We start from the raw sequence: 19,921 nt of genomic DNA, 5'->3' as shown, positions 1-19,921 counted from the left end.
ATACTATAATTCCATATTAGAAAATGATGGGAATTTTATTCTTGCGGCTTTTAGAAGTTAAGTAAATGTGGACATTATTAGACATAAACCATGCAAATGAGGGCACCAATTACATAATTTATGAGGAAATGCTATAATAGACTTCTTTGCTCAGATAAAACTTTCATACTTTGAACAATTTGTGTCATTTTTGTTCAGAAGATGATCAACTTATATATCTTAATCAAATGAGGACCTCAATTGCATAACAAATGATAAAAATTTTATGATACATCACCCGAGAATGCTAGCATTATTTGAAAATAAACTATGCTGAATATCTAAGCCTGTCTGTGTATTCTAATGCGTTTGATATCTTTTTGCTTTAGTACATGGTCACAAGTATCATGTTTCACGGGTAAACTTTCAACAAGTAAAACTATATTCTCATTTCTATTGCCATGTCACATGCACGATCTTTTTAAGGGTGACATTCCATTAAGAATGATGGCACCTTGATAACAGGTGAGGAATATTTGCAAGTAAATAAATGTTATTCTCGAATAGTTTCATCAGGTTAAAAATAACTTATATACAAACGTTATTTGCACACAGCTAGATTCTGACTAGCCAGCGTTTACATTTGGGGGTATGACCGTCAGTCACCATGCTCAGGGCAACACTGGCTGAATTTACTCCTCATTACAGCTAGGTGTCGCTGCTGCAACATGGAGAATGCGGTCCATAACGCGACTAAGTTTACATCCCCCAAATCACGGTTCATGATTGGTGTAGGTTTTTTTTTTAATCCAGACCCGTAGGATAAAGGAGGCTGTCTTGATCAGAAAATATACTCCAGCCACATTTTATCACATGAAGTGATGAAGGAGGATGAAGGAGGATGTAAACTCGTTTCGTCACGTTTTGAAGCGAATTCTTCACACTGCAGCAGCGACACCTAGCTGTAGTGCGAAGTAGATGCTGTCAGTATTGCCCTGAGGGAGGTGATAGACGTTCTAACGAAATCTCAACTAGGTAAAAACACTTGGTTGTGTACAAATAACTTTTTTTATCAAAGACATTACAAAATGTAATTGTTTCACAAACCTTTTCGTTCTGTGACCCCTAAAAGAGCCGCCATGGCGGCAAGTACGCAGCAGGCGCAGACACTTCCACCGGCCACAAGGTAACCGGTTCTCTGGACATGGAGGAAGAAAAAAAATCCTGTAATTTTTTTCAATTTTTGGTTCCGGTTAATCTTTTACCAGACTTTCACAGACATTTTGCATTGCAAATGCTAAGTATTTTAGTCTTCCAGCAAATAAACTAATACATCTATAACATTGTTCTTGTAGTCAGAATTCATTTCTAACATTTCTGAATTTCTTACACATACAATGACATTCTCGTATTGAGTTTGAGGTTCCTAAACCAGGAATATCTTTCTGTCCTCAAGACTTAATTTCTTACAATTAGAATTAGTTAATTTTGCTATGTTGGAGGTTCTTGAAACAAGAATTTTCTGTTCCCAAGATTGAATGCCAAGAATCATTTTTTTTATACCAAGATGGAGGTTCTTGAAACAAGAACAAAGTTCTGTCCTAGAGATTGAATTTCTAACACGGTTGTCTGTTGCTAGGGTAGTCTTTCCCGTTGCTACGCGCGTTCGGCTATCAAGTTACACAAGGCAACATTTTGGCTAACGGTTAATCACATGGATGTCACAAGTATGAAATTTCCATTATTCATCGCCAGAGGGCGACAATGACTGAAGTTGCTTCTTTTCGCCGCTAGGTGGTGCTGTAGTGAAAAGAATACGACCCCAAGTCTGACTAAGCTTGTATGCCCACTTACCATGGAAGACTGCAGTAGATTTCCTGCTCCAGATTTTCTCCTTAGTCCCTTGGAGACAAAAGTAGGATCTAGGAGGGCTACCAAGGAAGTTGTATTTCAAGAACTTTGATACCAAATAATTTACGGACCAATGGTACCTGTAAAGACATACCTGTGCCTGTAGAATGTCCGTGTTTACGTCGACACCACTGCTGTTACTAACGGTGATGTTAGCGCAAGCTGAAGACGAGAGAGAACTTCCAAATGCCCCTACGATGAGTCCATGCATGCCAATGCCCACTACTATCCCGCCAGTTTCAAATGCAACTCCTGTGACGATAGTAACTAACGTGTTTTTTTCCTTGTATTTTAAGCATGTTAACATTTCAACATAAGAGGAATTGTCAGAAAATATTTCCCCCGACCCAAGCTCGACTTGTTAATTAGTTCATTGATAATGCTGATATTATATGTAACGTAACCTGACCAGTTGACGTCCGATTTATTCAAAACGTTATTTATCCTAAAACCGCGCGGACAGAGCCAAATGTTAAACCCATGGGTAGAAATATCAGCTCTTCTAACAAGAAAAGGCATGGTCTGCAAGTTTTTCTCCTTCTGGATTGTCTGCATATCAAAGAAAGGTTTAACACTACTTTTAAAAGATACTAGCTATCGTGTAAGTTAGAAAAACATAATGAAAGACGCGGTGTCAAATTACATATAAAATGCGTCATGCACGACGCTTCCGTGCAACTTGCTGTTGCTGCTTCAGGAGTTTATTCCGTTATGTCGCTGGACTTACCTTTTAAAATGTTTTGTTTAAAGAGATAAATGGCTAAGGACCATAATTATGACGTTCTTTGTTTCTCATGAGAACAGACTTTGGCATAATACACCGTGGACATGACCCCAAACTGGACGTTAACTACTCCTGCACGTAAATAGGTTATGTTGCGTTATATATACATATTCCTAAAATGACCACCTTGAGAACATGACCTTTAACAGTTTTGTAAGTACTCACTGTATCCTACTGCAGAATCCCTCTCCCCACTGTCATCACTCATGTACATGATAAGTGTTCGTAGACTCAGCGTAAGTGCCTGTTGGCAAAGAAAAAATAAGCCAATGACAGGATAAGCTTCTCAATATCGTGTGGGTGTCACATGGGATCGTTATCTAATCACACCAAGTTTTCGCCGATGTTTCTATCTTCATTGCAGAAGTGCCGGAAAAATGAAGAACTAAGTCATCTTTCTGTGAATTTCACAAACACAGTATTTACAGCTGATAGTGTATAGATGTGTTTTACGTTCCTCATGTTTGTTCCGGAGACACCAAAATGAATCAAGGACCAACCAAGAATAACGGTAACACTTTGAATCTTGGGGACTGAATCTCATTACCGTGCCAGATAAAGCCTTCAGGGTGTAGATAGCGAGGTAGTACGCAAGTTTCCCGCCCGCTGTAGTGTCAGGAACCACCCACATCAATAGGTATGTCGGGATGGCAATCACACTCCCGCCAAGAATCCTGTTGAGGAAACAACAACAATATATTTAAAGCGTTTTCACGTGTGGTCGTAGAGACACCAACATGGAGGTTGACAATGAGCACCTATCTTTGGCTGTGGAAGCCCTCTTGAATGACGTAATGTTGGACGTGTCTCATAATGCCACAATTGTAGCTTTTCTCGAAACTGCAGGGGCCGATTTTGTTTGAAACTTTAAAAGAGAATAACTCAAGAAGGGTTTGATGGGTTGTCGTGATTTTTGGTAAATAGATATCTTACATGATGATTGACCTAATCAAATGCTAATTGATTCAAATTATTAAGCAATCTGTATTAATCCGTTCCATGATAGGACTATTCAAACAAATGTAACTGAGAAAGAGAGAAACATCGATAGACATAAATTATGCAAATGAAGAACTACTTCCGGCATTTAGAAGTTAAGAGATTAGGTAACCATCGTTAAAAACAGATTGTGCAAACCTTTTGCATAATTTCTGAGGCAATGCTAACATGGCCATATTTGTTAAGATAAGACTCATACTTTGACCAACTTCTGTTATTAAAGTGGCAAAGGTGATTGACTGATACGATTTATTCAATAGACGACCAAGAAGAAGCATTTATGATACGTCAGTTGTAAGGGATGCATAGCAATGTAAACTACCTAAAGCACGACTACAGAATAAGAATAGATCGTTTTCCTTCTCTGGCGCGGTTCTGTGGAACTCACTATCGCAAGTAAGGGATGCAGGATCTATCAGTGCTTTTGAAATTATGTATACAAGAGAACTCGATAGTATTTGAATTTCTATTATCTCTTATATATATAAATATATATTTTTTCTTCACTTATCTATTGATATAATTTCACATGATGTCAACATTGATTTGCAAATTCAAATCCATATTTAAGCATGTTTGTTATTAGTACATTATGTTAAGGCATTTAATTGGTTATATGACACTATGTTTGTTATCTAGTTTCCCCGGTTTTATATCAGTTCGTAGTTCGCACATTGTTTTTGTTACTTCTTGCAACCTTGTTTTGTTATTTTGTAACCTTTATTGAATTTTATGTAAACAAATTTGTTCGGGGTTTTCCCCCCAGGGCTCTTTGAAAACCACCTGCTGGTGACAAAATTTCCCCTGGTGAAATAAAATTAAATAAACAAACAAACAAACATGAATCATCATTTGGCGGAGGTTTGATGTCGTGGGACTCATGAGTTCCAATATGAGTTTCGCTCAGTACTTCCCATGGTTTTAATCTGCCCCATTTGGTGTCCTTTCGTCCGACAAAGGGGATGACGACGAGGTTGGCTACGACGTCCACTGCTTTCGTCAGCGTCCCAAGTACCAGCAACATGCTGGGTGGGACCTAGGAACAGTAAACAAGGGCATCAGCTTCTCCAACTTGCGCGGGAACGAACAACAAATGACATCAATACGGATTATTGAAAACTAGAGGGGCTAATATCATTACAAAATTGACTAAATATTGATAAAATAATCCCGGGCCATTTCTTTTTTTTTAAATAATTTTATTTCCTGGCAAAACATTCAAACTACTGTATGTTTTAAAAAAAAATCAGAGACCCCTAGAGCTACCATGATCTGGTTATATATAGATAAGCCCCTATTCTTTATACTAGAAACAATGGTTAAGCCGCTTCTTTGTAGGCTGGTAACTAATCTCGAAGAACCGAATTAAATGTGCTTACCGGACCCAGTGCTGATAAGCATTGGGTTTTTTTCTGACGGCCCATATTTCCAACCGGGCTTTCAGATTACTGCCGCCCGGTAATAGCGAAGGACTTGAAACAAACCAACTAACACCCCAACATATTTCATATGTGCGTTAGGGGATCAGAGATCATGTAGAGAAATGGTGTGAACTGTTTATGTCCATAATATATTTGTCCACACACTACCATGTAAAAGGTATTTTGATAGCAAAGGCTTGGACGTACAGCCGGAAGTGCCAAGAATCGGTTTGTTGACAGAATGTACTATATGTGTCAAAGGCGTCAGAAAGACTTTTGTTTGAAATTTGCTTGGAGACCCGTTGAGGAGGACGTTGGTGGAAAGGGGTCGTTTCACGAGGCGATACACAGCTGTGGCAAGTGATTTTCGTGCCACTGCGTGCAGGGGTCAGTGAAGAGAAACTTGAAAGTTTTTGAACGTCTTTTAGATATTTGAGATCCAGGATATGTCGATAACTCCTCAGCTGGTTTACTAACCTGAGCCACTAACAGCATGAAGTAGTTGAAGTAGAAATTCAGGATGTTGTTTGGTAGAACGAAGGCCAGCGACCCCACTCCATAGAAAACCTTCTCTCGTATACTCAGCGGGGTTGGTACCCAAGCTTCGGTCGCCATTTTACTGTGAACATGTACACGGTAATCTATGTAAAACATTATGTACTAAAAATGAGTTGACCTTTAGTTTTGTTACCAACTAGTAGTCAAACACAGCACGACATTGCACAGCACAACACAGCATAGCATAGCCAAACATGTCATAGAATAGCGTATCAAAATGCAACACAATATATCACAACATAGCAAAGTTAATGACATGAAAAAGCATGAAACCTTTAGAAGCCTGCACAAATAACATTTCAAATGGCGCCGGCAGAAAACACAATTTCTTTTATAACTTGGTTATTGAACGGGGGTGGGAACTATTAGTTTGTAGAAATGCTTTTGTCTGAACAACATCAATTGAATGAAACTATGATGAGTTTATTGTTTCATCAAGCAATGTGACTGTGTTGGTGGATCTCCACCCTATCTTTGTTTTGTATTTCAACTATATAGAAATAAAGTATACCATATTTAGGATTACGATTAGCAATAGCGCAATGAGTTGAAAATCAAGCTATACACACTGAAATACAGATGCTTACCTAGAGTACACGATTGAGATTCTTCCTCGCGAATGACGTTAAATTGAGGATCTGCGTTTGGGGAGATCCACACCTTGAGCTCGTTATTGACGTTAAAGAACCCACCACACTTATCGATAAGAGTAGGTGTTCTTCCCGACGTGAGTGGTTAACGAGCTCACAGTCCTATGGCCGCTCCTAACCGTCGTGTTGAAGTCACCCGAGATAGCGCTGAATGGCAGCCGCTGGAGATCCTTGCAATTTAGTTCCGCCAATTGTAAGCTGCTCGCGATTCAGCCCCATACTGCGAAGACAGTAGTCGGCCCACACAATAACAACAGCGATAATGTAACTACAAATATAACAGCTTTTTACATTGTTGACCGCACAGCCTGGCAAATGTGACGTTACCTATTTCTGACTGCATTGATAGTGGATTGTCCGTTCTGTTTATATCAGAAACTAAGTACACTGCTAAGCAACTTCTCAACAAGTTTACGAAACCGATAATCGGAGCTTTACTCCATATAGATGCAATGTTTGTTTTTTCAATACAGTAATTGTAGCCATTGTGCTTCTGGATTAAGAATACCATGACGCTAGTAGTCCAACGATATGTTGCTTCGAAATAGCGTTGTTTCAGACAACAATTGTTTAGTGAATATTTTGATGATTAAACGACAACGGAGATTAAGTAGTGTTAAGCGTTAGGCTTTACTTATTCTGACAGATAAGTATCGCAAAGAAAAGTAATTCATGGGTGTTGGAATGCTTTTGTTTCTTATCGGTTAGAGGACAAGGCGTATGGTTGCCAAGACAGTGAGGCATATTACAACAAAAGCTTGGCATCGTTTTCTTACGCGACATCAACATAACTGACAACGGAGTCACTAAGAGGTGGATAATAAATGCGCATTGTTGTACAATTGCCTTTCAGTTGTGCAACGGCATTTTAGTTGTTCTTCATAAAGCGCCATTTAAAAAGGAGAACGAGTCGGCAACTTTTAATTCATTTTCGCAAATTTTGTACACCGTACCCTGAATTCAACCATGTTCGATTTTGGTGTACGTTTAATGTCTTGTGCACCCTACCATAAATTCTGAAGCGTCGAAGCGTCTTGTAGGGATTTACATGGTTCTCAACCATGTAAATCCCTATAAGCAAAATACTATGTTCTGCTCTCTTCAAACCACCTGATAGCGCATTTTAAGTGATATGCATTGTGTCTTACGTGAAAGTTGAAGACCCCTAACTTGTAAACGGCCACGTGAATTTTTTTTCTAATCCCAGGGGCCCTAACCCATGATCTTACAATCCCCTACAGTTTGTGGTGTCTAATTGGATTAAAGGGAGTGGAGGCATGTCCATGCATTGTACCTCGTTGCTATTTGATATTTATATGACTGTTGTTTAATCCCCCAAGGGAGTGAAGTACTGCTTTTAGATTGTTGTGCACGTGTCTGTGTGTGTGCGTGTATATGAGTGTGTGTGCGTGCGTGTCTCTGTGTGTGTGCACGTGCCTGTGTGTGTGTGTGTGCGTGTGTGTCTGTGCGTGTGCACGTGTGTGTGTGTGTGTGTGTGTGTGTGTGTGTGTGTGTGTGCGTGTGTGTCTGTGCGTGTGCACCAATCAATGTCAACATGCATGGGTGCTCATGGCGAGGCGATGACTGGCGATACCATGATGATGTAAAATGATTTTATGGCACTTTTGACTACACATACTACAAAGCTCCTAAACCTGTACAGGAAACTTAAAAGATATAATTAGTTTACCAAGGGAGAAGACAACACATCGAAAAGACGGACCTCTCTTTATTCTCGATATGTAAACATAACCTTTTGACACGTATAATTGTTCTAGAACAATAGATGACGTCATGTTGTAGGTTAACTAGGGTCAGAGCACAACGACCTCTAGGGTTTCATGCACCAGGTCACCATGTTACCAACCTGAGTGCAATGCGCACTGGAAAGCTATAAAAGTGAGAACCTCATGTACTTGTGTCATTTAGTCTGTACACTTGATGAAGCTGTCACGCGAAACTGGTCGTGGTACTAGATTGAATAAAAGTTCTACACAGGAACTATGCGGCTTCAGATGTCTTACTGAGGGATGACTGCGGTGTGAAAGATATCGGTTAGCTTGAGGAATGAATCCACTCTACTATATAGTTTATCATATTCATTTCAACAGAGAATGGTGACAAGTCGGAAGAACAATCACGGTGGTCAAATTCATGCTCAGAAACTCCCATGTCCAGCCGAATTCGAACGCTGTTCCATGATGTTCGAAATGACGTAATCGATCTGAACGCGCGTTCGATCTGGGGTAACCTGCGGTCATTGCATGTCTTCGCTGCAAACCAGCACGGTCGGGCCCCTTTCCCGCATCAGGAGAAAAACTACTTCTTTCACGAATTTTACCTGTTTCCTGGAGAGTATATCTATGCGGGGACTTTGTTGTGGATACCTAACATATGTAACGAGGCTCCTGGCGTCGTTTTTGCTGACCTTGGATATTAGACGGATTATTTACGCCCGTGTCAATTACCCCCTCGCCTTATCCGTGGGGCATTACATGCGTTCAAACATCGTAAAGAATCAGCTTCGAAAAGCGTCAAACTGACCTTATTTATGGCTCAAAATGACCGTAATGGTTTTCCCGAGGTTTGTGTTTGTGGCCTTGATTTTAAATTATGGGCAATTAAGTGCGAAAATTGTAAAAAAATGCCATTTTTCAACAGATTTGTCGATATCAACTATACCAGAAATTTAAAAAATTCCCCAAAACAGAAAGTTCCGTTTTGTTCCTGGTCGACGAAAAATATGAAAATAAGAGATATTCGTTGATATTTGAAGCCTGGCCTTTGCGATGTGTGCCTGAAAAACGGGCCCCCTAAAACCAGAGAATTAACGTATTCGGGAGCAAAATATAGAAAAATCAGTTATTCCGCACAAAATTGCAACATGCAAAGTTTGTAAAATCGCTAATTTCGTTTTATTTTGGAAAGATTTTCCGGCCCCAATATATTGTTTATTTACAAAGGTTTTGCCGTTAGCCAAAATGTTGCCTCGTGTAACCCGATACCTTGTCGAACGCGCGTAGCAACGGGAAAGAATACCCTAGTGACAGACCACCGTGAATAGTGTGGAGTTTGCTGCAGGGGTAACGAGTAATGCTACGGTCAAAATCGGCAAAAATGGCTCGTCACGTATAGTTGACGGGCTGTTTTTTTTTCGCTTTCAGGCATGACCAAGGGCACCCTGCGGCTTCCGGCTTTTCGCCTGTTCTAAAAATAATATCACCCTCTGGGGAGGCTCCACGGAACTCCTGAACTTCACCTGACAGACAACAACGGACTGGTAGAACTCTGAGAAACTGTAACCACCTCACACTGCCTGCATGCATGTAGAATTGAACGTCTGAAAAAATATTTCCTGTATCAAGCAATATCGCTGTACAACCATACTGTGTAGAAATGGCAATTTGACGAAGACTGATACCTGTTCAGCTCGTTAACTGTTTATAGACAATTGATATCAATTGTTGTTAACGTTTTATGTGTTATGTGAACACAATTTTTTCTCATTATATATGGCTCAATTGCAAACACGGAATGCCTCTCAGTGTCACATTTCATGCCCATCTAGATCTAATCATCAGTGCCCAAGTATTTCAAATGTAGTGAGTAGTTCACACCAGGATAATCACATTCGTCTTTGATGTATCTTCGCTGTACCATGCATTTTACAATAGCTGTCGTTTAAATATTGTAAGATACTAGTAGATCAATCAAATAGATCAATAAGAGTCTTTTTAACTTCGTAGTACTGGTGATGAAAATTGGCATAGTAATTCAGGCTGTGTACGTCTGCAATGTTGCTAATAAAGTTCATATTCATATTCAACTTGCCGACTCATATTGCAGCAAAAGGCCAGCATTGTGCCGGCTTCCCGTAAAGCTTGTCATGTACTACCACAAAATACGTCAGCATCAAAGTTCACAAGAAAACTGGGGGCGTAATTGTGGATCGGTATATGCCATCGAAGTCGGCGAGGGGGATGTTATGTTTGCATTGGTGTACGAGAGACTCGCGACGGCCAGCGAGTATCGTCAAGACAATTTTTAGAGAAGACCTATTCAGAGTGACTCTCACACGTTTCTTTCGCAACGATGACAGACATGGGAAAAGAGTTGAGGCATCGGTGTTGAGGTCTTACAGCGGAGATTTGTAAGTGTGAACTATGGAATGCTTGATATGTAGTCTAATGTTATTGCGATGTATGTTAAAATTGACCTAATATAAATATTCTCATCAGTCATATATCATCCACATTCAATGGAGCCAAATACCTTTTAATAGCGTACTTCTTTGAAATTCAATGTTCTTGTGCATATACATGTATTCAACATCGATAACTTGAGATGAGTCTGCTTAGATGAACATGACAATCTACATGTAAGGTCTACAAATAAAGACTTTTTTGCTTGCTTGATACGCTGTGTTCTGTGGTTCATTTCGAAATACCAGCTTTGTAGTCCTGTGGTTTGGCAGCATTTATTTTGCTGGATTTTTTTTTCGCCCGCTCGCATTAGTTTTGGTGTTACCAGAGGATGTCATCGATAAAATCATGATGATGTTGTCTTTTAATCTGCACTACGATGGAAAGACTGGACAGACTAATCGTACAGAAAAATTGCCTGCATTTGAGTACGTTACTTTGTTCGTTAGCACTAGTAGCCGTGTTGAGGGAAAATCTCTGTAAGCCTCAAACTGTGCACCTAATAATGATCGGCATACCATATCTATTACAACATGGGAGTTAAATCTCTCTATTATTATCAAAAAACACACGTACACAATCAACAGGCAGTGGATAACACACAGGGTTATTGATTGTTGATTGCTGATCGGATCAAAGAAGTTAAAAAAACTCGGGTCCTACATGTAACATTGCCAATCATCTAACTTCACATTGTAACTGGCAAACAGAATACTGTACTATGAAACCCACTACACACACCCTACGGGTCACTGCAAACAAGAGGTGTAATAAAATTATCGCCGCCATTTTTTCATTATCAAATCTATTAGCTGACCACATGTTGCTAATCAACATAAATAGCCTAAGATAAAACAAAAATCAAATCATTTAACAAGGCAGAAAACATTCTGGAGCTTAATCCCTTGAAACAAAAAAGATCAATGCCTTCTAAAATATAGAAAAGGGTAAAGGTCAAATTGATTAACATATTGTGATTTTGTTCCACATTTGGAAAACGTGTACAAAACTTATTAATTTGCCGACTATTATAACAGTATACTGGCAGAATATCATTCCTTCATATGATTAAAAGAATCCACTAAAATATAAAAAGTTTAGCCATACACTCCTGGTACAAAAAAAGTAGATGACAAAATAAACCAACTACCATTAACTAAAAACATAACAGAAGCAAAACGACAACAACATTAAATCATGAAATGGCAAATACCTATTAACAATGTATTAATTTTTCCATCCGGTAATATTATCCAATCTACAGATTAAAGATCCATTTGATATGACTTTATCTGTTGGCACCTTTTGAGATTACACCGGTGTTCGGTTATTTGAGACATTGCTCAAAGCTAATACACAACGACTATCTCGTCAATGCTTGTCTAATATTTTCATCGTATCAAGATAGCTTTTAGCTGACGAACGAATCCACTCTACTTGTAAAAAATATCGCATCACTGTCACAAACATGCTGCATAATAGACGAGTAAATTTTCGAAAAACAGTTGATGGTTCAATCTAATATCAATTGACTTCTTTCGAGCAATCTCTGTAATATCTCCAATATTCTAAATAACTGATATTCCATATATTGCCTTGTCAAATGCCTTGTCTTTGTTGCTGCTATGGTCTCGCGGCGATTTCAGTCGGAAACAGCCGAACTCTCCTCCTGGATGTAGTTTGCAAGTATACGCCAACTATGGCAGACATGCTCCACCAGTATAGTCTCCGGGAAGTGAGACAGGAAACCATTGATTTCCGGAGCGTCCTTCTCGTCCAAATAACTCGCAAGGGTGTCACGTAGACTGTAAAACAATAAAACTCTTTGAGCGTGCAAGTATGTTGACAAGTAGCCAATAATGTACAGATCCGATTTTTTGTGGCACTAGTTCTTACAAAACGGATGGACCAATCCCATGTAGGAAGAAGTAGTAGCTAACATACCTCCATTCGGGTTTCCTTTTCTCCTTGTCATCAGAAATGACTACAAACTCGTACATCTCCGCAATCACTGTGATGGAATCCATGTTCTTTATGACGCTCTCGAGAGCAGTTATCTGTTCCTCCTCCAACTGCTTTGTGTATGAGGGGTCGACATTGTCGAAAGGATCCTGAAAAGGGAATGAAAATTTGCTGAGCTTTCTTAGTTGAAAAATATAGGTGATACGTAGAGAACCTGATACCTCGCAAATACAGCGTCCAAACAATGCCGTACAAATGCATCGATTTGATATGGGCATATGCGTGAAGAATTTTACACCAAATTAGTAGTTTAACGTAATGTTTGAGTTTCGCTATATTTATTCTTGTTCTTGGGCACAGCAACTGCTTACCTGACTATTTATCAGCAACAGGCGTGCTCGTTGAACAGACAGAAGTTGCCAGAGCGACAAAGCATGTTTAAGGCGACAGTAGTTTTTTGCCTAGGGAAAGGTAACACATCATTCGACTCAACAACTAAGTTTATAATTTTATAAATCAAAATGCACAGATATAGCTATACAAACTATTATGAATGAATGAAAAAAAAACAAATACAGATTCGTAAATAAGGATGCCCAGGTTACGTTTCCTGCTAAGATTATTACATCGTTTTGAAATAAGGTATGTATCATTTGAAAGCATGTTGAATATTTAACATTTGCCATTAATGAAATTCTGTACAATTGTAGCTTAAAAGGAAGGACAGGGTAACAGAAATCGTAAATGCTGTCTATACATGTGGGAAAAAAATTCTCCAATTTTTTTTTGTAATCAGCTACAATGAAAGATTTGCTTACTCCCTCCTTCACCACGTATCTTTAACCCGTGACCTTTGCACACGACACATTCGGTGTTATTTAGTTCTGACAAGACCGGGTCGGTTCTTTTCCTGGCTTGAATAATTTGACCCACCTCCACCCCTGCTCCGCTTTGAAATTAAACTGGTAGAGTTTTGCTATGATATTATTAGTAGTTCCTTTGTGCCATGAGGCGTTCTGTTTTGGAAAAGGCTTGAATAAACTTTTTCTTTCTCAGGCCAATCTGGTGTTGCTTCAGTTCTTTAATATTTGACAATTTATAGCAAAAACGTTAATCTGACATGCGTCTATAAACAACGTAATAAAACCAAGCGTTATCACTTGTAATGTTGATGAAGGGGTTCATACAAGTTATAAATGTATAGTTTCACAGTCGTAGTTATATTCTAACCTTGTCACTGTGGAGGCGAGAGGTTTTCCCCATCTGCAGAACCCTGTGGATATATTCACCGAGTAGTTTATCTGCATCTCCACCAGCCGATGCCAAGAAGAAAATGGCAATGTCTACGGCGGCCAATGAGACACATACATGCTCAAGCGATGTGGACTCCAACACAATCTGCTGTTGTACTGAAATGCCGATGGTCTCCTGTGCATGAACATACAATTTAAATGTAATCCTTGTAATGCTGACTAACATTTGCAAAATCACAGACCGGCATGCTAATGATCTTGATATAAACTGGTCACTATATAAAAATGTGCATTTGGATACTTGGAACTTGAAAAAGTTAAATCAATTCTAATTTTCAAAAGGTGTCTCGCAAAATGTCCAGTAACATGTCAGTATGAAGTACCAGGACATAGCTCCTTTTCATCTTGTTATCTTTATCATATCTGTCATAACTTCTACATTTAAGACGTATTTGAAGAGAACTAGATGATGAAAGATTGTTTAATTGGCATTACCTGTGGAATTTGCTTCCGTACCGCAGAGAACATGGCGACATCTCTAGCTTCCTGGCGGAACTGGAAAGCCTCGAACTATATGGAAAAAATCAATGAAAAAAATGTTTGTCACCATTGCAGAATTCTTGAATCAACCCAGTTTTTATAGTCACAAAAGGGGGCATGTAAGAAGGATTACATACATGTACTTATAAGGTCTCACAGATTATTGATTTAAACGGATTACAATTTGCTGGAACCAAAACTTTGCTGCTAAAAACGACGTTGTACCTCTCTCCCGCCTGTCTCTCTCACACTTTCTGTCCCTCCTTATTGCACAATAGAATGTAATTAGGTCATAGATAGTTGTCGTAGATGATTAGTGGAATACCACTGTAAACCTACCTTTTCCTGAATTTTGAACTTTCCACACAAAAAGCGGTCAATAAGCTGCTTTTCCAGTGCCTCAAAGTCGTATCCGACTTGAGTCCCTTTCCCTATTTCTAGGGAGTAGTTGCAGTGGCTGAGAACCAATGGCATGATATCCCTGGCGAGGTCACATGACACCACGTTGCCTATGGTGATGTCAGTCCAGCATTTGATGTTGCCACTAGAAATTAACGTTGATCAAGTTATTTCGAAGACATTAGCGTTCACGTAAGTCAAGTGGACGGATTATCCATGGAACGTACGCTTTGGTAGAGTTATACTTGTTATCGTCGTTTTTCATTATGTGTTTTCCTGTAATGTACTGTTTTTATAAGAAAAGTCTCTTGATGGTTTAGTTTAGCTATATGTTGAACAGTGGCAAATAAATCTCCCATTGGTTTTATCCAATGATGTGCCATGAAAACGTTAATATAGAACTCAACATACTCATCCTGGACACCAGTGTATCTCCGGTAAATGTCAAGGAACTCGTTGTTCTTTCTTACAAGAAACAGAACAACAGCCGTCATGCAGGACAATACGGTTGCATCCTCTTTTATTGGCAGTAGGTGGTACAAACTTGTGGATTGAGCATCGATGACTGGATCAATATTGTCGACACGAAGTATGTTATCTGGAATTAAAACATCAACAACAACGATGATGATAGCAGTGTTATGTATTGTTGCCTGCTCCAGTCTGCTCCTGTTTGAATGTTGTTTGAAATTTATATGAATCAGGTAACGTTAATCGGACCTTAACACGAGGTGTTGAAATAACGGATATAGATATTACTGTAACGGAGGAAATCTGTTACGGTAATACAATACCTTGCTGAAGTAGCAATGCTCGGATGTTGGTCCATACACTACCGAAACGTTTCACCAGCGTATCACATTCGTTCCTTTGTTGCCCTACAGTGATAATACAGGAAAACACAAAACATATTTTCCTGAACGTGACTGAATTCAAATGACAATGCAATGACAAAAAATAACATTTTTCCTCCATATCTCAAATCCTTTACTTCAAGATCAAGGTTGGTAATAGGTCTTTGCAAATAGTTTAGAATTACCGTTGTGAAGGCTCTTCAGAAAATCAGCAATCTTCATCGTTAATGCCTCTGTTTGGTCGATGTTGCGATGATATCTAGTCCTCAGGAGTGTGATTAGATGGATCATGTCTGGTAAGTGGCGCATGGCTGACAGAATAATGGCCTACATAATTGAGGAGTGGGAGAAATAATGGTAAATTATCCGGGAGTCACGACATCAGACAGAAAGTTTAAAGATGTTTACAGTAATCGTCGCCAACATTGATTCGTAGTATAATGAAATAAATGACATAAAAACAATCGATAGATGTGTATGAACTGTAACCTACATTGTCCAAAAACATCTTCAGCATGGGAGATTTCGTTTGATGTTGAACCAAGCAGCGGGACATGTGCTCCAAGCTCACACTGTGTCGATATTGCCACATCTCCGGGAGCTCGATGACATTTGCCAGCGACAATTTATCGGTATGAGTTGTTTCCTCGCGTAGAAAGCGATAGAATGGTGAGTTTCTACGGCGGTGGTCATCGTCAACAAGTTGATTTGCCTGCTGGAGTCTGTTGTCCAGGTCCTTTGACAATATATATATATATACAGTTCAAATGCACTGCATCTCTCAAGAATAACAGTATCTAATAACATGATACGTAGAGAATAACAATGCAATAAAAGGACGATTACCGGAAATAAGGTGGGGGTATGTCTACAAAAGTTTCATAGCATAGAGAGACACGTGATCATTGTCCCAAGATAATCAACAATTAACACAAGATTACCGAGGATTAAGTTCTAGTTCATCAGTGTTCTGATACGGTCCCATCTGTTGTTTGGTAACTTGTACTTACATTTCCTCAGTTATATACTACCTCATTAGAATAAAATATAATATAGTAGTGAGAAAATTGCACCTGAAGAAGTGGTTCGATGAAATGGTCGTTGAAGGCTTTCTCCCAGTTCTTGCGACCATGCGTTGATGTCCACGAAACATTCCAGACTCCAACTAGTAATGGAACAGAACATCAGACCAAACGGAATGCAACGAGTTTGCTAAAGCTCAAGAATGTAAACATTCACACAATAAAAGCTCTCGATTTGAAGAGTAGACCGCTTCGTCCACTGCACGAAATGGCCTCGTATCCCGGCGTATACGTACAGGGATTCCTCCGGAAATATTCCATATCCCGGTGCGGATTTAGCGTTTCCGTTAGTTTTTAACGGAACGCTAAATCCGCACCGGGATATGGAATATTTCCGGAGGAATCCCTGTACGTATACGCCGGGATACGAGGCCATTTCGTGCAGTGGTCGGTCAACACTTACCTGCATTGCCGCTGTGAGACATATGAGTGAGCAGAATGTGAACCAGCAACGTGGCGTCATCAATGCTGCGGCCAAGGACGCTTACCAGGTCATCAAGGTCACGATTGAGGTGGCGCCAGAGGAAGTCAGTGACGTCAGTCGGTACCGGTCGGATGAAGTTGGTGAACGGCTTTTTATTGAAAAAAAGAAGACTTTGTCACATACTAAGGCTGCCTCTCTACCAAGTTCTGGTACGTATTATGGAAGCTGATATTGCACATATTTTTACATCTTTATATCTAATTGACTATTTCCACTTTTAAACTAGCTCATTTGAAAAAGTGTGTCCTTTACACAAGTGTGGATGGAAATGTGTGAGTTACTCGAAGTGAGCCAGTTGAAATATTTACTAATTTGCATTTCCGTTATTGGTATGTATGAAAGTAACTGTAATCAATGCACATTCTAAAAATAACTGCTTTATAGGTTTGCAGGAGATATTGTAACCCTATCCTATGGTGGTAATTATACAAAAATGTTGTCGTTAATTTGATAACAGATAACTTACTTGTTTTACATTCACATTCTATTTAAGAAACCATTCTGCATGATGTCACCTGATCGTTTTTATTTGCACCACTAAGCATGGCTGCATGTAGGACAAGGCGGGTAATGACAGTTGCCAATCTAGATAGTTGCCTCTCCGGGGCTGGGTCTTGTCTGGCTTGAACATCGCCGATGATGTGCCCAGAAGATGTATCATCACCGCTGGTAAAAATATGACAAATCAGTTTTTTCCTTGCTAAAATTAACATTTCTACGGCGACAAGTGGTGATACTACTTGAAGTAAACCAACATCAGAATACATCTTTCGCAAGAAAGGAACAAAAACGTCCAAATGTCCAGGACATCAACATATATTTACACACAAGCGCACGCGTACAAACGCAGGCATACGCGTACACAGGCACTCGCATACACACACATGAACGCAAACGTACACACGTGCACGCACGCACGCACACACAAACACACACACACATACATACAAACAAACAAACACACAAACATGCGCATACATTTAGATTATACATACCATCTTCCAAGCTTACGATTTCCCTGAAGGAGTTCATGCCTGCGGCCTCCAATGGCTTTTCCACAATGACATTTCCCTACATAGTAAGGCCTCATGCACTAAGATAGTTACAAAACATACAAAATAAGTAATGACAAGGGTATATAAGATGTCGCTGTGAAGAATTAAAGAAAAAAAGGCAGTGTTGCACTCACAAGAAAACTATCAATAAAATCGGATGGAAACAATGAGAATACGTACGTCTCCGATGAGATAAGGATGACCGCTAGGACATTCTATGCAAAAAGGAAGGTATAAGTCGTAAATACACAGATTTTCCATGTAATCCCGGGGTGATATCTAAAACATCCGTTGGTTGTATAATTTTTGACTGTATAAGTTCAGCCAGAATTTGAATTACATATTTTTTTTTCCAAAATTTTTCGAAATTATTTTTGGTGAACGGTAGACAAATTAGGTCAAGGCAAGAAGCAAATGGAATATAATCGAACTATTTCTGTAAAATTCTTTACCACAGCATGCTAGCACTTACCATACCACCTAACTTCCTGATTTTGAAAAGCCTCCCGGAGTTCTGGAAGGGGGTCCTCGGGCATTGTCGGCAGGTAGTGTTTCTATCCCCAACAAACGAGATCGAATTTACGATGTACTTTATAGGGGGGTTAGCTCATATTTCAATTTCAGATATCAGTGTGCTTGAATTATCGCAATAGAGATGCAGTAATAAATTCAATGCCAAATTGAAAAAAAATAGCTAGTTATGCTATGATCAGTCTTGTAGGCTTGTGCGTAAAATCAATATCATCGCAGTTGAAGTCAGAACGATGGGACTAATACACCGTTGTTTGAGTAGAGTGGCAATCAGTTTTGTAGATTACAAGTAACAGAACAACTATGGCAACCTTTTTTTCAACTTTTTAACGAAATAGATAATTGTGATGTTATCGCTCCCTTACCTATGCTAATCTTGTCACGCATGTAATCTAATAGCCTATATTGCTAAGATAGAAGGAAGATACCATACCATCACCGTATGGGGAGCTCCATCTAGAGCTTTCAGAGGTTCCAACAGTGCATTCTTTGGACATGTTGCCAGCACAGCACCTACGTGAATAAGGAGCGCCGACACACTTCGCTGTCGCGGAGGTTGGTTGGGTTCAAATGCAAGCCTCGTGCAAAGTCCACCATTGTTGTTCATGATTAATCGCTCAATTAGCTCCTAGCGTTAGCAAGTGACATACAAGTATGGGAATATCATTCAAACGTAAAAATGACATCTACATAAAGCCCAGGATACACATAATCAAACATGGCCTCCCGACCGTCCCCGACCATGATTAGGAGTGATTCGGGAGCTAAGACGGCTGTGGTCGGCTGTTGTTTGGCTCGGTCGGCTGTTGTTCGGCTCGGTTGGCAGGAGTCGGTTTTCGGGAGTAAGTCAGTAGAAAATTTGAACCTTGAATACGTCAGAAACACTGGCAAAATAAACTGACCCCACAATGTTTTCTACAAATACAGCATTTTTGGTGACTGTTTTGGTGATTTGTATGTAATTAAAGTTCCATTGATAAATATCTATAAGGGACAGTTTGGCATAATTAGGAGTGGATAATTTCTGCTTATTATCATAATTTATGAAAAGAGAGGGAACATCGTCTTTTGCAACTAACGCTATTCAGAAAAGCGGGCTCTTTTGAGGCATGCGCCATCACTTGATGTCATATAGGATCGGAATGTCTTACGCTAGAACAACCAAAATTAATCACTTTTGCAATAATTTCGTTGGCAACAATTTGGTATCATTAGAATAACTAATAAATGTTTTCATGTTGCTATGGCAACCGGTTT

General features: G+C 39.4%; 1 protein-coding gene across 1 annotated transcript in view; it reads right to left on the bottom strand.

Annotated features, from left to right (window-relative positions):
- Positions 1–10,560: 10,560 nt before the first annotated feature.
- The window catches only part of LOC136447718 (E3 ubiquitin-protein ligase rnf213-alpha-like), a 28,357-nt gene continuing 18,996 nt past the window's right edge, over positions 10,561–19,921 (bottom strand). The window contains exons 29-45 of the mRNA XM_066446761.1: positions 19,098–19,292; positions 18,606–18,687; positions 18,314–18,348; positions 18,074–18,171; positions 17,594–17,744; positions 16,998–17,166; positions 16,586–16,677; positions 16,006–16,248; positions 15,698–15,839; positions 15,453–15,536; positions 15,070–15,256; positions 14,599–14,803; positions 14,215–14,289; positions 13,697–13,894; positions 12,838–12,927; positions 12,449–12,615; positions 10,561–12,309 (exon numbers count right to left, since the gene is read on the bottom strand). Of these exons, the coding sequence (XP_066302858.1) occupies positions 12,147–12,309; positions 12,449–12,615; positions 12,838–12,927; positions 13,697–13,894; positions 14,215–14,289; positions 14,599–14,803; positions 15,070–15,256; positions 15,453–15,536; positions 15,698–15,839; positions 16,006–16,248; positions 16,586–16,677; positions 16,998–17,166; positions 17,594–17,744; positions 18,074–18,171; positions 18,314–18,348; positions 18,606–18,687; positions 19,098–19,292 (2,376 nt within the window). The 3' untranslated portion in view covers positions 10,561–12,146. The remainder of the gene's footprint in view (positions 12,310–12,448; positions 12,616–12,837; positions 12,928–13,696; positions 13,895–14,214; positions 14,290–14,598; positions 14,804–15,069; positions 15,257–15,452; positions 15,537–15,697; positions 15,840–16,005; positions 16,249–16,585; positions 16,678–16,997; positions 17,167–17,593; positions 17,745–18,073; positions 18,172–18,313; positions 18,349–18,605; positions 18,688–19,097; positions 19,293–19,921) is intronic.

Source organism: Branchiostoma lanceolatum, chromosome 13 (genome assembly GCF_035083965.1).
Source record: "Branchiostoma lanceolatum isolate klBraLanc5 chromosome 13, klBraLanc5.hap2, whole genome shotgun sequence".
Taxonomy (NCBI): domain Eukaryota; kingdom Metazoa; phylum Chordata; class Leptocardii; order Amphioxiformes; family Branchiostomatidae; genus Branchiostoma; species Branchiostoma lanceolatum.
This window is presented reverse-complemented; position numbering and strand designations above follow the sequence as displayed.